The sequence below is a fragment of the Cynocephalus volans genome, chromosome 3, assembly GCF_027409185.1.
Source record: "Cynocephalus volans isolate mCynVol1 chromosome 3, mCynVol1.pri, whole genome shotgun sequence".
Lineage (NCBI taxonomy): Eukaryota > Metazoa > Chordata > Mammalia > Dermoptera > Cynocephalidae > Cynocephalus > Cynocephalus volans.
The window spans coordinates 94,553,515-94,569,199 of NC_084462.1; the positions used below are offsets into that span (position 1 = coordinate 94,553,515).

At 37.9% G+C, this 15,685-nt stretch overlaps 1 protein-coding gene across 2 annotated transcripts in view; it reads left to right on the plus strand.

Moving 5' to 3' along the window:
• The window catches only part of TTBK2 (tau tubulin kinase 2), a 146,569-nt gene that overhangs the window by 48,519 nt on the left and 82,365 nt on the right, over positions 1 to 15,685 (plus strand). For both annotated transcript variants that reach the window (XM_063089106.1, XM_063089108.1), the window contains one exon: positions 12,306 to 12,379. In XM_063089106.1, coding sequence (XP_062945176.1) covers positions 12,306 to 12,379 — 74 coding nt within the window. The remainder of the gene's footprint in view (positions 1 to 12,305; positions 12,380 to 15,685) is intronic.

Consider the following 15,685-nt stretch of genomic DNA (forward strand, 5'->3'; position numbering starts at 1 on the left):
TATTTATATCACCAGAGACTCAGAACAAGAAGAGAATGAGTTTGATGCAGCAGAAATATGTGAAGAAATTAATGCCTACAGATTGAAAAGGAGGAAATAAAACTGTTCCTATTTGCAGATGACATGATTGTCTATGTAGAAAATCCCAAGGAATTCACCAAAAAATTCCTAGAATAAATGAGTTTTGCAGGTGATACAAGCTCAGACCACAAAAAGCAATCATATTTCTATATATTAGCAATGAAAAATTGAACCTAAGAAATACTTAGTTATAACAAAATATATGCAGGCTCTTTATGCTGAAAACTATAAAAATCTTCTTTAAAGAAATCAAAGAAGATTTAAATAAGTGGAGAGCCTTAGCATATTCATGTATGGAAGATTTACTGTGGTAAAGATGTTGATTATCCTGAAATTGATCTATAGATTTAATGCAGTAATAATAAAAATCTCAGCGGCATTTTTGTAGTTATTGAGAAGCTGATTCTAAAATTTCTGTAGAGAGGCTGGCTAGTTAGCTCAGTTGGTTAGAGCATGATGCTAATAACACCAAGGTCCAGGATCTGGCCAGTGTCCAAGGGAAAAAAAAAAAAAAAGTAAATAAAAATTCTGTAGAAAGGCAAAGGACATAGAATAACCAAAATAATTTTCAAAACAAAAAATAATGTTGGAAAAAAATCAAACTACATAGAGTAGATTTTAAGTGTTCTCACCACAAAAAAGTATGTGAGGTAATGCATGTTATTAGCTTGACTGAGCCATTCTACAGTTTATACATATTTCAAAACATTGTGTTTACACAGTAAATGTGTACAATTTTTGTCAATTAAAAAAAAAATAAGCCCCCCCCAAATTCAAACTATATGATTTAAAAAACTTAGCATAGGGCTGGCCCATTAGCTCAGTTGGTTAGAATGTGGTGCTGGTAACACCAAGGTCAGGGTTCGATCCCTGTACTGACCAGCTGCCAAAAAATAAAAAACTTAGTACAAAGCCTTTGTAATCAAAACCATGGTATTGGTAAGGGGATAGACATATGGATCAATGGAATAGAATAGAGATTTCAGAAGTAGACCCCACAAATATGGTCAATAATTTTTTACAAAATTGCAAAGGCAATTCAGTGGGAAAAGAACAGTTTTTTCAATAAATGGTGTTGGAACTATTTGACATCCATGCACAAAAATAATGAACTTTAACCTAGACCACACACATGATACAAAAATTAACTTAAGATATACTACACATCTTAATATGAGATATAAGGCTATAAAACTTTTAGAAGAAAACATAGGAGAAAATCTTAGTGACCTGGATTTGGTTTGGTCTTTTTTGTCTGTTTATTTGTTTTGGTAACTGGCCAGGGAGTTGAACCCTTGACCTTGGTGTTATAACACCATGCTCTAACAAACTGATCTAACTGGCCAGTCTGCTTTTGGGTTTTTTGTGTGTGTGTGTGTGACGTGGGTTTATGCAGTAAGTTCCTTGGATGACAGCAAAAACATGACTCATAAAAGAAGCCCAATTTTCATTAAATTAAAAACTTTGCTTGCAAAAGATACTTTTAACAGAATGAAAAGAGGCAGGCTACAGACTGGGAGAAAATATTTGCAAATTCAGAATATGTAAAGCACTCTGAAAATTCAACAGTAATAAAACAATCTAATTAAAAGTGTTTAATAGGCTTTGGCAGGTACTTCCAAAGAGGATATAGAGTGGCAAATCAGCTCATGAAAAGAAGTTTAACATAACTATACTGTAGGGGAATGCAAACTGAGATACCACTGCACACCATTAGAATGACTTTAATTTTTTTTTTTTTTTTTTGGTGGCTGGCTGGATTGGCTTTAAATTAAAACTGTTGACAATACCAAGTGCTGAGGAGGAAATGGAGCAACTTTATCCCTCACACATTGCTGTTGGGAATGCAAAATGATACAGCACCTCTGGAAAAGAGTTAAACATATACTTATTTACCACATGTTAAATTTGGGCTTACTGTAGGACCCAGCAATCCCACTCCTAGGCATTTACCCTAAGGAAATGAAAACTTATGTTCATATAAAAACATGTACATGAATGTTTATATCAGCTTTATTCTTAATTACCAAAAAATGTCTTTAAAGGAGTGAATGAATGATAAACTGTAGTACAGTCATATGCTGCATTAACAGCATTTTGGTCAACAAGGGACCACATAAACAACAGTGGTGGGAGCAACAGGCTACCATATAGCCTAGGTGTGTAGTGGGCTATACCATCTGGGTTTGTGAAGAACATATCGCCGTCGGTAAAATAGTGCATGACTGTCCATGCAATGGAATGTTAGTCAACAATAAAAAGGAATGAACTATTGATATACCCAACAGCTTGGATAATCTGCAAAGTTTTATGCTGAGTAAAAGAAACTAATCTCAAATGTGTGATTATATTTATATTTATACAACATTTTCAAAAAGAAGACTTTGTAGTAATGGAGAACAGATCAGTGGTTGCCAAAGGTTAGGCATCAAGGGAGGGTGTGTCTACAAAGAAATGGCACAAGGGAGTTTTTGGGGTGATGGAACTATTTTGTCTCCTGACTGAGGTAGTGGTTATATGAATCTCTACGTGTGTTAAATCAAACTGTATACTTAAAGCATCAGTTATACTGTATGGTAATTTTTAATTGAATCAAAATTGATTATACATATTTTGGGGGTTCAATGTTGACATATGTTGATCAAATCAATATTAATAGTGTATATATTGTTACAAATTGTACTTACTCTTTATGCCCTTTGTCCAATCTCTCCCTATCCCCCTCTCCCTCCCTGCTCCCACCACTGATTACCCGAGATTTCTTCTCTCCCTCTGAAAGAGTAATGGTTACTCTTGATTTGTTGCCTAGATGATCTGTCCAATGCTGAGAGGTATGTTCAGGTCCCCCAGTATTATCATAGAGCAGATGCTTCTTCTGTCACTCTGGAATGGGCTTTGTGGAGAGAGACATCCTCTTCTTTTCTTTGATCTCTGCTGGTGACTCTCCTTGTGTCAATGCACTCTCTTGGCTGGTGGACCATCTGCATGGTGGTTGGGACGTCTAGCCACTTTCGTGGCAGCTGTGGTTATAGTGGTGGCTGTGGTGGGCCTTCCATATGGAGGTGATGTTTTTGGCATGCTCCTTGGTGCTGGCAGTGTGCCTGGTTGTTGGGAGGGTCCATCCTGTTCCATGCCTCAGGTCCCTGGGCAGGCCCCAAGGCACTGGCAATGTGTCTGGTTGTATGGTAATTTAAAAAGCGAAAACAAGGGGCTGGCCCGTGACTCACTTGGGAGAGTGCGGTGCTGATAACACCAAGGCCACAGGTTCGGATCCCTATGTAGGGAAGGCTGGTTCACTCACTAGCTGAGGGTGGTGCTGACAACACCAAGCCAAGGGTTAAGATCCCCTTACTGGTCATCTTAAAAAAAAAAAAAAAAAAAAATCAAAAATAAAAAACAAAAAAATGGTAGTCCGTTTCTCTGTGTCCCGTCCTCTCAGACCCTTTACATATCCATCTGACCCTCTCATTCCTCCTTAGCAGTAACCTTTTAAATTCTATTACTAGATTGTTTTGGTTTTTGCCTCTGTGTTTTTAAATAATATACCTAAATGCCACTTCTTGGATTATTTTTAGTTTTAGGCACCAGTTGTTTAAAATTTATTTCAAGCTGTTCAGATGCTTTGGACTTAATTTCCTCTTCTTAGGGAAATCTTTCCTAGAACTTTTAGTTTTCTCCAGTTAGGGCTTTTTATTCTCTATGTTCACAGTTATCATTCTTGGATCACCCCTTAACATCCTCCTGGGGATTTCCTTTGCTTCTCTTTTATGTTGTATGCTTTACTAAATTCCATGTATCTTTTTCATTTATTCTCATTTTAGTGAAGCATCCCTCTACTAGCTTCCTGAGTGAAGGGTACATGGGAGGTATATATTTAAATGAAAAACTGGCTGGATATAGAATTCTGGATTGAGGGCCTGGCCAATTACCTCAGTTGGTTAGAGCACAGCCTTGTAATACCATGGCTGAGAAATGGAATTTCATTATGATTCTTGTGACTTTGGCATCTTGTAAGTTCTTTTTTTCACCAGTGTTCTGCAATTTCATGATGATGTATACCTTGTTATGGGTGTATTTTCATCTAGTGTGCCAGGTTGTATCCTTTACTGAAACTCAAGATCTGGTTTCTCTGGAAAGTTTTCTTGAATTATTTTGCTGGTGATATCCACTCCTGTATTTTCTTGCTCTTCTCTTTTGGAATTCCTGTTATTCTGATACAGGGCCTCTTGGAGTGGTTCCACTAATTCTTTTTTTTCTCTTTTATTTTTACATATATTTGTTTATACGTTTTTGTAAAAGATAAGTACATTTTTGAAATAGATAAGGTGGTGACATTGTGCTTATTTTTTTCATTCTAACCACAAAAGCCTGGTGGTTTTAAATTGGCCATTAGGACAGGATAATAGAGAGTCTTGTTTAAATGATGGAATTCCCTGTGATGGTTATCTAGAGTGAAGAGTTTGGAAATTTCCTTCTGCCTTTGGCTCCTAGTGAGCTACTTATAACCTAGGGAATTGTTAGATGGGAATCCTCAAGAGCCAATGGGAGCCTTTCTTCCGTGGACTCTGTAGCTGAATTTTTCCTAGGTGCTTGATTTAGAGGAAACACTTTTCTTCTTTTTATATCACTATCTTAGCATTTAACTCAATCAAGCCCCGTTATTCCATGATGCTTTCTAATCCAACTAATCTATTGATTTTTCTGTAATGCTTAGTCTTTGTTCTCATTAATTGCCATTTGATCTTATACTGTTCTGTAATAAGTTTATTTCTTTCAACAAAATGACCAATTCTTTGAGGACAGGACACCATGCCTTATGTTTTTCTGTCTCCCATGATATAGGTATTTGACGAGTTATTATTATTAGGATGGTGATTTTTTGTTCTTTTGGTGGAGAGTGGATAAATATGAGATGTAGATGGTAAATGGGTAATGAAGCTAAGATTGGTTTTGTTGTGTCCTCTGCAGTCCAGCTTCACAGAATCCCAGTGTTTGCTAATTTTTGATTGACCTGGAATTTGTTCTTTAAATCCCAGAGCATTCCCTATACTGGGTTTGGAATACCTTTAGCTCAGCTTTCACTTAATTACTAAATGGGTCTTTTACTTTAAAAGGGAAATAATTGATATGCCTTTCTGATTGTTTTACTGCAGCAAGTCATGTACAATTACTTGACTTTTGCATGACATTGTTACTTGTATGAATATTTAATGCTCTGAGTAGACCACCACATCACCATGTGCCAGTTTTAGGCTGTTGAATGGAAAGCAAGAATAGTAGTTGGCCATCTGAAATTATAAGAACAAAGAGATTTACAAAATTTATAAATTCATATGCATTTAGTTTAGAGTACCTCGGATCTGTTCTTTTAAAAAGAGACTTCAAACAGTTAGAGATTTTATTACTAGCTGTCTTAGATGAGTGGGAGTAAAATCTATGTTTAACTGGCAAGGTGCTACATTGTCTGTAGTATCTGTATTATATCTATCTGAATTAAGTCTGCTTATTATTTATTTATTTTGGTTGGAGATATCACTGATCATTTCTCTTTTGTCAAAGAGCTTGGTGACAGACCACAAACATTCCCTGTTGGGTTAGAGTGGTCAAGAGCTAAAATATTAAGAACAAGTGTTAATGGTGCTATTTTGTCATGTTTGGTCTGGTCTAGTGAAGTGTAGTCAGATTTTACAGAATGGAGACAGGGAGAGGTACATGCTAGGAGAACCTGGTCAATAGACAATAGATAATATTCTGTTATAGCAGTATGCATCAGGAAATTCCAGTAGGATGTATATAAGAGACAGGCGAAGCCCAGGACAGGACAAACTGGCACCTGTCATTCCAGGATGCACTGCTGGCCCTCTAGTGGTGTGGGGGGAGGGGAGGGGATTGGGGGACAGTGGAATGGAGAAGAGGCAAATGGCCTTAGCCCTAGAAGGCCCAGGGTATTGAACAGTTGTGTAATCCTTACTTTTCTGTCTCTCTTCTTTCCTTCTTAGGCACCTGGTAAATTTGAACCATTATGCTAAGTGCTAGGGATATGAATAAGCATGGTGTTTGTCCTCAGCAGCTTAGAGTCAAGCCACACTGACACAGAGAGACTGAATAATGACCTTGTAGAATAAGTTATGAGAAGTATATAAAATATATAAAAAAGAGAAATATATAAAAAAAATGCCATGGGAGCATTGAGAAGGGAATGAAAAAGGAAACTAGGCAGAAGCGCAGTTAGGTCATAACAAAACTAGCAGCAAGGGTGAATGGACACTGACATTCAGAGTATAGTGGTGGATAGAACTCCATAAATCTTTTCTGCTGAGCATAAGGGAGAGAGTGAGGTGAGTTTGAGTCTTTAGGTGAGTTAAGTGGCACCAATAATATGGAGAGGAAGGATGTAGAAGCAGGGAAACAGTGAAGGCCTTTAAGTGTTTGGAGAACATAGAGGCAAAGTATTCCAGTTAAATGCTCTAACTATGAGATAGTGATGTCAGTCACAGGAGTGGGCAGATGGGCAAAGGATAAGAACTGGCAATTCATAAAAAGGAAACCTAGGGCCAGCCCTTGGCTCACTCCGGAGAGTGTGGTGCTGATAACACCAAGGCCACGGGTTCAGATCCCGTATAGGGATGGCCATTTAGCTCACTGGGTGAGCGTGGTGCTGACAACACCAAGTCAAGGGTTAAGATCCCCTTACTGGTCATCTTTAAAAAAAAAAGGAAACCTAAATGATCAATAAATAGATGAAAAGGTGCTCAGCCTCACTAGTAATTAGAGAAATGCAAATTATAGGAAGAGGAAGACACCACTTTATTACCCATCAGATTAGCAAAAGTAAAAAGCCTGAGCACACTAAGTTTTGGTGAGGATGTAGAGAAATTAGAGCTCCCTCATGTCCTGATAGTAGAAGTATAAATTGGTACAACCACTTTGGAAAGCAATTTGTATTTATCGTATAGTAATGATGTTAATAAAGATGTTACTATGTACCAGACATTGTTTTAAGTGTTTCTTTCAAAATATTGTTTAATTCTTACCACAACTTTGCCCCGTTTTATTTTAGTTTAGTTTTTTTCCCCCATGTTATAGCTGAGGAAAGAAATGAAATATTGATGCATTTATAACATAGATGAACCTTGAACACATTATTCTAAGTAAAAGAAGCCATTCACAAAAGACCACTTATTGTATGGTTCCATTTATAGGAAATGTCTAGAATAGGCAAATCTATGGAGATAGTAAATAAATTAGTCAATAATACTCCTTTATATAGATATACCACATTTTTTTAGCCATTCATCACTGGATTGTCCGTTTGGGTTGTTTTTAGTTTAAAATCTGTTTGGGTTATTTCTGGAATAATGGTTAAGAAGAAAGATTCTGGAATCAAATTGCTCCATTTTCTAGCTGTGTGATTTTGAACAAAGTAATTAACCTAACTAAGTCTCCATTTCTAGATCTAAAAAATACAGAAAAATACTTACATTATTGTGAGGATTAAATGTATATAATGTGCTTAATATGGAGCCTGGCATAAAATGTTTGCATATTATGTGTGCATATTTTATTATCTATTATTTTTATTAATTAATTCACAAATATTGATTGAGCATTTCACTCTTTGCCAGGTATTGTGCTAGGTACCAGAGCAAGATAGATATGGTCCCTATCTTTAATATGTACTAGTTATTATAAAAGTTATTTTAACAATTGCTTTAATGGTGAAGAGTTTCTGTTCCAGTTAAATTGTAGTTTCCCCATGCTTCCAAAAGTTTGTACATTTTATTGAACTAACTTTATTAAGTAGTTTCATTAATTGCATGTATATAAAATGTAAGAGCAGCAGTACACTGTGCCCTAAAGTAAGAGATAAGAACTCATTAAATTTTTACCTGAAGCAGTGAAGATGTATTGATGAATCCTAGAAAATTTGCTACACTCTTTGTGTTTTGGTTACTCAATAAATGGTTTATTCAATTTCTTTTTTTTTTAAAGGTAGGGTGCTTTTAGTATCAAGGGATAAATAGTGTTTTGGTATAACTTATCGAGATATTTTAAAAGGAACATTTTAAGAGAAGTTAAATTTAGTGTGGTCTTTTGTTTATAGATGGTTGAAATGTCTTTGTAATAGAGGTACTGTATGTAAATGTTACAGGGTAGGAAGGTAGAGTCTTAAAGAATGGATAATAAGGGCCGGCCCCGTGGCTTACTCGGGAGAGTGCAGCGCCGGTGGCGCTGAGGCCACGGGTTTGGATTCTATATAGGGATGGCTGGTGTGCTCACTGGCTGAGCATGGTGCAGACCACATGGTGCGGAGGGTTGCAATCTCCTTACCAGTCAGGAAAAAAAAAATGGATAATAGGAGGAAAACACTATTTAAATTATTTCTTATCTTTTCTGTGAAGCTGAGGAAAATATTAAATTGCTAACTGTCATTTTATGCTTTCCTTATTACAATTTACTAGATGACACAGTTTTTGCAGGTACATATAAAATATATTTGAAGTTATCAACATGTACTGTACATGTAAATTATTGTGGTCACATTGCACCCATTCTTGCTAGTTACAACTTTTTAAAAAATAAATATATATGTATATTTTTTACATTCTATGGATGTTATTATGGAGCAGTTGGGAGTGAGGGGGAGAAGGGAAAGGGGAAGGAAATGGGATGGAAGGAGGAGGGGTGGGATTGAGGCCTGTGGCACCCCCCTCATTCCCATAGGGGAGACCAGGGGGCTTCCAGCAGTGGCTTGGTCATTGCTGGCCTGGGTGGGTGCAGATGTCATGGAGGTGTGGCAAAAGCTCTTATCCCCCACCACCCCAGCTCTGGAACCCAGGGCCCTTCTTGCTGCGGCTCGGTGGTCATTACTGGGCTGGTTGTGTGTGGTGAGAGGTGTGGCTGAGGCCCTCAGCCCCCACCCTCCAGACTGGTTGCAGGTGTTGGGGGACGTGGCTAAGGTCCCTGGCCTTTCCGGGACTTCCAGTCCTTCTAGGTTTTATAGGTGTTCTTTGGTGAAATGAAACCTTTACTAGTTAATATCAAACTTTGACTCTGGTTTTGGATGCTTTGTTTTTTCTTTCAGTTCTGTGTTGGATTATTTGCTGTTCCCACCACTTAAACTCTTTGCTGGAACTAATTTGTTGTCCTTTGCTTACTTCTAAAGTGGGAGAACTTCCTGTGGGGACAAGTACTTGTGCTCCGGGGTTCAGCTAAATTGCTGCTTTGCTTCTGGTTCCCTAGGGAAGGCTTTTTGTGCAGCTCAGGTTTTAATGGTTGACTTTATAGGTACTTCTGGCTCTTGAGAGATCTGATGCACCTGGGTTGTGTAGAAACTTTGGTCTGGGCCTGAGTCTTTTCATCAAACTGCACCCCATGCAATTCTTTATTACTGACTAGTCTTCTCTGAGTGGTCCTATGCTGATTGGGGGGCAGATCACCTGTCCTTGCTGTGCCCCAGTGTTCCCCAGGTGGGCCTGTCTTCCCCACTGCCTGTGCTCCAAACACTTCCCATGGGACTGGCTGTGCTCTGGTCTCTTGTGATGACTCACCTGCCCTAAGTGGCTCCTGTTTTCACTTGTAGTGGCTCCTCGGTTCTGTGGGGGTCCACGGGAACCCTATGAGTGGTCTTGCTGGCCTGGGGGCCACCAGGGCCCTCTTCTCCCCTGCCGCCTCCAAGCAACTTCATCTGAAGGGCACAGCTGCGGGTTTCACCAGCTCCTGCTCCATGCGCTCAGCATCTCCAGACTGGAAGAAGCCAGGATTTGAATAGTTTGGAGCAGTTTTTTCTTTCTCTCGTTGTAGCTTTTCCTGCCTTCGTGCACTCTGTAGGTGTCTCCTCCTCTTCCCCTGAGCTCTAGTGGCCCCAGCTTGGCTGTCATTGCTTTTTTATAGTTGTAAATTGGTTGATTTGTGGGAGAGAGTGACACTGGGTACTGTCTATTCTTGACTGGAAGTCATCTGTGGACAAATTTAGATCAAAACTAGAAAGAATCACAGCTTACTCCCTGACCTTTCTCATGCTCTCCTTCCAGAAAGATTTGACCCTTCAGTTGCGCCCCTTTTTTATCCCAGGGACCGGGACCTAGCCCAGGACCTCGGGAAGAAGGACTGGCTTCTCTGCTCTTTGGAGATCCGACCGTCAAGATTCTGTGCCTTTCCTCACAGGCCCCACCCCCTAGTTACAACTCTTTTTAACCAAAGTACAGAGATTGAGAGAAAAAATAATAACTAATAATACAGGTGCAAAAAAGGCATGACATTATTAACTAGTAAGTTTTATTTATTTTTTAAGGTAATCAGTGGACAAATTATTTTTGAGTGTTTCATTATTCCATCAAATCTTTATCTTCTGGCTCTTGGCCTGTCATTCCCCTCACTTTACAAGCGAGCTTCTTCAAACATTGTCAACCCTCATTGTCTCATTCCATTACTCTTTAACTGATTATAAACTGGTTTCTGCCCCTTCCACTCACTAGTGACTTCCTAATTATTTATATTAGTGAGGACTTCTCAGCCTTTCTATAGCATTAACGACTGGTCATTTGCATCTTTGTGAGGGTACTTCAAAAAGTTCGTGGAAAGATTATCTTTTAATTCTATTTTTCCACGAACTTTTTCAAGTACCTTCATATGAAATGTTCTTTCCCTTGGTTTCTGTGAAACCCCTTTGTCAGAGTTTTCTCCTACCTCTGAGGCTATTTCTCTATTTCTCTGAGGAGCTCGTTTGCTTTTGCTTGTGCTTTAAATGTTGCATATTCTAGAATTGTGTTCTTAGGTTTCTTTTCTTATTTTTTATTCTTTCACTTGTCAATCTTCCACGTATGTTTATGGTTCCATCTGTTTTCAGGAACTAATGGTTCCCCAGTGTATATTTGGAGCTCAGCCTTTTTGTCTTAGCACCAGGTCTGAAATTACAATTTTCTATTGAATTCAGCTGGTTGTTCTCAAACTCAACATTCTCGTATCCCTTAAAATCTATACAACTTACTATATTCTCTTATTTTGATATAACTTTTCATTTAATTGTACCAATTTGTAGTAAAAAACATCATCTTTAGTATCTCTCAGATTGATTCTATTTTATCTGTCTCTGCTATAGTACTTACCCTTCAAACCTTATTCTCTCTCCTGGGGTATTCTTAAGTGTCCCCATAGTAACTTTTTTGCATCCAGAATTCACCCCTCTCTCTCTTGTCTAGCCTCCTCATTGCCATTCTAAAATGTAGTGTTTTAGTATGGGATTCCTTATCTTAAAACCTTTTAGATGCTTCTTATTACCCAGCAGTAGTTTGCGAATAAACATCCGTGGCCAGCCTGCTTTTGGATCATTTAGAGAACTTTTGAAAAGCTCATATTCTGTACCTTCCCCCACAGTTTCAAAATCAGTATAGAATTTAGGAATCTTTAAAAAGTTTCCCAGATGGTTTTGATAAACAGGTAGTACTGGAAAACACTGACCTCTACATGTGGTTTAAATTCCTTATCATGGAGTACAAGGCTCTTGAAGATCTGGTGCCAGCCTGCCTCTCTAGCACCATTTCACTCTGCTTTTCCTCACCTTATTAACTGTGCTCCATCCGGATGCCTTCTGGCTCTGGAATCCACCAGGCTTGATCCTCTTTTGGGACCTCTGTATAATATTGTTTAATCAGAGGCAGGACCCAATTTCTCTACCTACTCCACCTCTGCTCCCTCCTAAACCCCAGCCAGCACCTCCTTGGATTTCACACATGGATATAAGGTTAAAATCCACTGGGCTAATTCAAATCAATGAGTCCCAGAAAAATTACTTGACTTACTCAAGTCATATCATATTAATGGCAGAACATATCTAAAATTCAGGATTTATATTCCTAACATAGTTCTTATTTATTGCTCTTCTGTGCTTTCAAATGTATTGTGTCTAGGCAGTTGATCTGAATTGATCTTTTAATCCTTTCCTTCTTAAATAAATTACCATTCATTTCTTTCCTCATTCATGTATTTATTTGTTTATTCATTCAACAAACATTTATCTGACTATAGGAGCAGTGCTGGCAGGAGTGTGTGTGCAGAAAATTTGAATAATGTATATTTCCTCTCCTTAAGGTTCTCAAGACATATTTTATATATTTTATATTCAAACATAAAATATTATAAATAAATATAAATTATTAATTTTTTAGAAAAGAAACCATAGTATGTCCTTTTCCACTGTTTTCTTTCTTTTTGTTTTTATCCAGGGAAAGACCATGTTTGTAGATTTATTGGCTGTGGGAGGAACGATCGATTCAACTATGTGGTCATGCAGTTGCAGGTAGGTTACCTTGAAAATTTATCTTAAAGTCTTTCAGTTTTGATCAAAGTACCCAATTACAGTAAATACGAATAAAAATAACATTCTGGGTATCCTCTCAGAATGTTTTACACTGTGCAGATGGAACTTTATTTAAACAGACTTGATACAGATTTTCCAAAACAAAATAGTTGTCTTTGTCAGCTATTTTAACTGACCCCGTATCTTCACATATTGGAGATCTCTGCAAAGTTTTCAATCCTTTCATGTATTGTGGGCTATGTTAGATTTGCTCTGTCTCTTCCCCTTCCCCCCTTCATTACCTTAGGAATTCCAGTTTTCCATTTATGTTCTCAAGTACTGTATTAGTCCATTTCTGTTACTGTAACAAAATACCTGGAACTGGGTAATTTATAAGAAAATGAAATTTATTGCTTACAGTTTCAGAGGCTGGGAAGTCCAAAGTCCAGGGAACACATCTGGTGAGGGTTTTCTTTGGTGTTGGCTTGACAGCAATGCAGGGGTCTCACATGGCAGAAAATGGCGGAGCAAAGAGAGAGAAAGACTCCATGTGCTCTCCTTTTCAAGCCCTCCGAACCACGCCCGTGACCACTATTATTAATCCATTCCCTATGCCATGGTCCTATAGTCTAATCACCTATTCAAGGCCCCATCTTTCAATAACCATAATAGGACTTCCCACCCTCTTAACACTGTCGCAGTGGGGATGAAGTCTCCAACACATTAAACTTTTGTGGGGACACAATTCAATCCTAATAAGTACTATGTTCATTTTGTGCTGCTCTAGCAGAAAACCTGAGACTGGGTAATTTATAGAGAACAGAGATTTATTTCTTATAGTTCTGGAGGCTGGGAAGTCCAAGGTTGAGGGGCCCACGTCTGGCTGGGGCTTTCATGTTGCATCATCCCATGGAGGAAGGGCAAGAGAACATGTGTGAGGCTGGGGGGAAGGGGATCAAACTCATCCTTTTCATTAGAAACCCATGTTAGTGAATGAGCATTAATTGATTCATGAGGTCAGAGCCCTCATGACCTAATCACTTCTTAAAGGTCCCACCTCTCAGCACTGTTGCATTGGAGTTTAAATTTCCAACACACCAGCTTTGGGGGAAACATTCAAACTATAGCAAGTATCAACCTTGACTACTTGGAAATTTAAGCATTAGTTGAGATAGAGGAGAAATGCCATTCCTTTTTCTCTTTCCATCATTAACTATTCCCTGTTTTTTACATGGGGGTGTAGTTGGGTTGAGGGAGCAGAGGAAAGAAATCCATAAAGGGAATGTTGAATAATGGCTGCACCAGGGAGAAGAGAGAAACCATTCCATTTTCTTGGACACTTCCTATGGCCCTGAAAACACACTACACACACACCACACATACGTATCACACATACACACCACACACACACACACACACAACCTGAACTATAGTCACCCTCAAAGTTTAAAAGCCATGGTTCACTTTGCTGCCTAACTTAGAGTTCTCAGGTTATCCTTTCTTTCTTTCTTTCTTTCTTTTCTTTTCTTTTCTTTTTTTTTTTTTTGGACATTTGGTTCCTTTGTTTTTTTTTTTTCAACTTATCTATATAACAGTGATTTCAGAGACATAGTTCCTGGTCATGTGTGCTTCCTTTTCTCATCAGAAGGCTTTTCTTGTTTCTGGCAGCCATCCTTCAGCATTTGATTTAGATCTAAAGATATCAACCTCTCTGTAGACTATAGCCTTATGGTCATTTGAGTCTTGTGATTCACTGTCTCTGGAGCCAGCATAGCTTTATTTCTTGAAGCAGTTATCCCTGTACCTTTTTAGGTTATTAATGTGGACCCTGCTTTCTCTTTGGCCAGTAATAATATAACTTTTTGTATAATATTTTATAGTTTTCATCTGGATTTATCGAGATTTATCATCTTAATTGATCTTCCCATGGGGAGGAGAGGACAGGTTTTATCCCCATTTTGCAAATAGAGAGGCTGAAGCCCAATAGCTTTCTGGTTTGCCTGGGACTAACTTGCTTGATGGGAATTAAAGCTGGTGGAAGCCTGAGGCCAGTATTCTTGCTGTAATAATAAAAAAATTGTTCAGTTTGTCTTCAGGTTACTACTGACTGGAGAATTATGGAGAGGAGAATTTTTAGTCGGGAGAGTCTCTCAGTCTCAGCACATAGTCACTTATTTTTATTCTTACGCTTACCTAAATCTTACTGTAAATGGGAAGGCTCTTACTACTGGGAAAACTAAGGAGACTGTTGTGTATCCCGATGGCATTTGTGGCCTCTGGCAAGCTCCTGTGGATTCATCCAAGAACCTTTCCATTTGACTTCCATGCCATATTTTTTTCCTGTCATAAGAAAGTTAACCCACCATTAGACTCCCATCCCTATAGTTGTGATTGACTTGATTTGGGTCAAGGCTAAAGCTAGTATAACTGCAAGAGCATACGCTGTATTATTTAACATATGAAAGATAACTCGTAGGCTTCTCCCATACATTTTGATAAAATTCAGATGCTCAGATCTCGTTTCCCACTGATAGTTCTAATTTCTTACAAAAATTCTTTGTCTTTTTTCTTTTCTTCTTTCTGATGATCCAATCACATAATATCTGCCTTACAAATTGTAAGGATTAAGAAAAAAATTTTTTTTAAAGAAAAAAATAACAGTTTTAAAGAGTTACCCTATCTCTGTTGAAATTCTAGCTAGTTACCATTAAAATGAGTAACCATTAAAATGAGTCTTAATGGGCTTGCTGGTTAGCTCAATTGGTTAGAATGTGGTGTTGGTTACACCAAGGTCAAGGGTGATATTTTGTGATAAACATATCACCTAGGGAGGAGCAAAAAAATATTTGGAGTCCTGTAACCAATACAAATGTAGATCTAGATCACCTAACATAAAAGCTGCCATATTTTTGTAACTTTTAATTATTATAGGAAAAATAAAAATACACAAATGTAGAGAGAATAGTGTAATGAACACCCATCTACTTATCACTCAGCTTAAATAATTATCAATATTTGGCCAGTCTTGTTTTCAGGTGTATTATCTATCTCCTATCCCTCCCCAGATTATGTTAAAATAAATCCAAGGCATATTTTATCTGTAAATATATCAGTATATATTTCTAAGAGACAAGGACTCTTTTCTCCCCTCTTACATTAAACACTATAAATAATCATTTTTTAATAATAGTATCAGATATCAATTCAGTCTTCAGATTTTCTTGATTGTCTCTCTCTCTCTTTTATGTTTTTTACATTTAGTTTACTTGAATCTGGTTCCAAACAGGGTTTACACATTGGTTACCT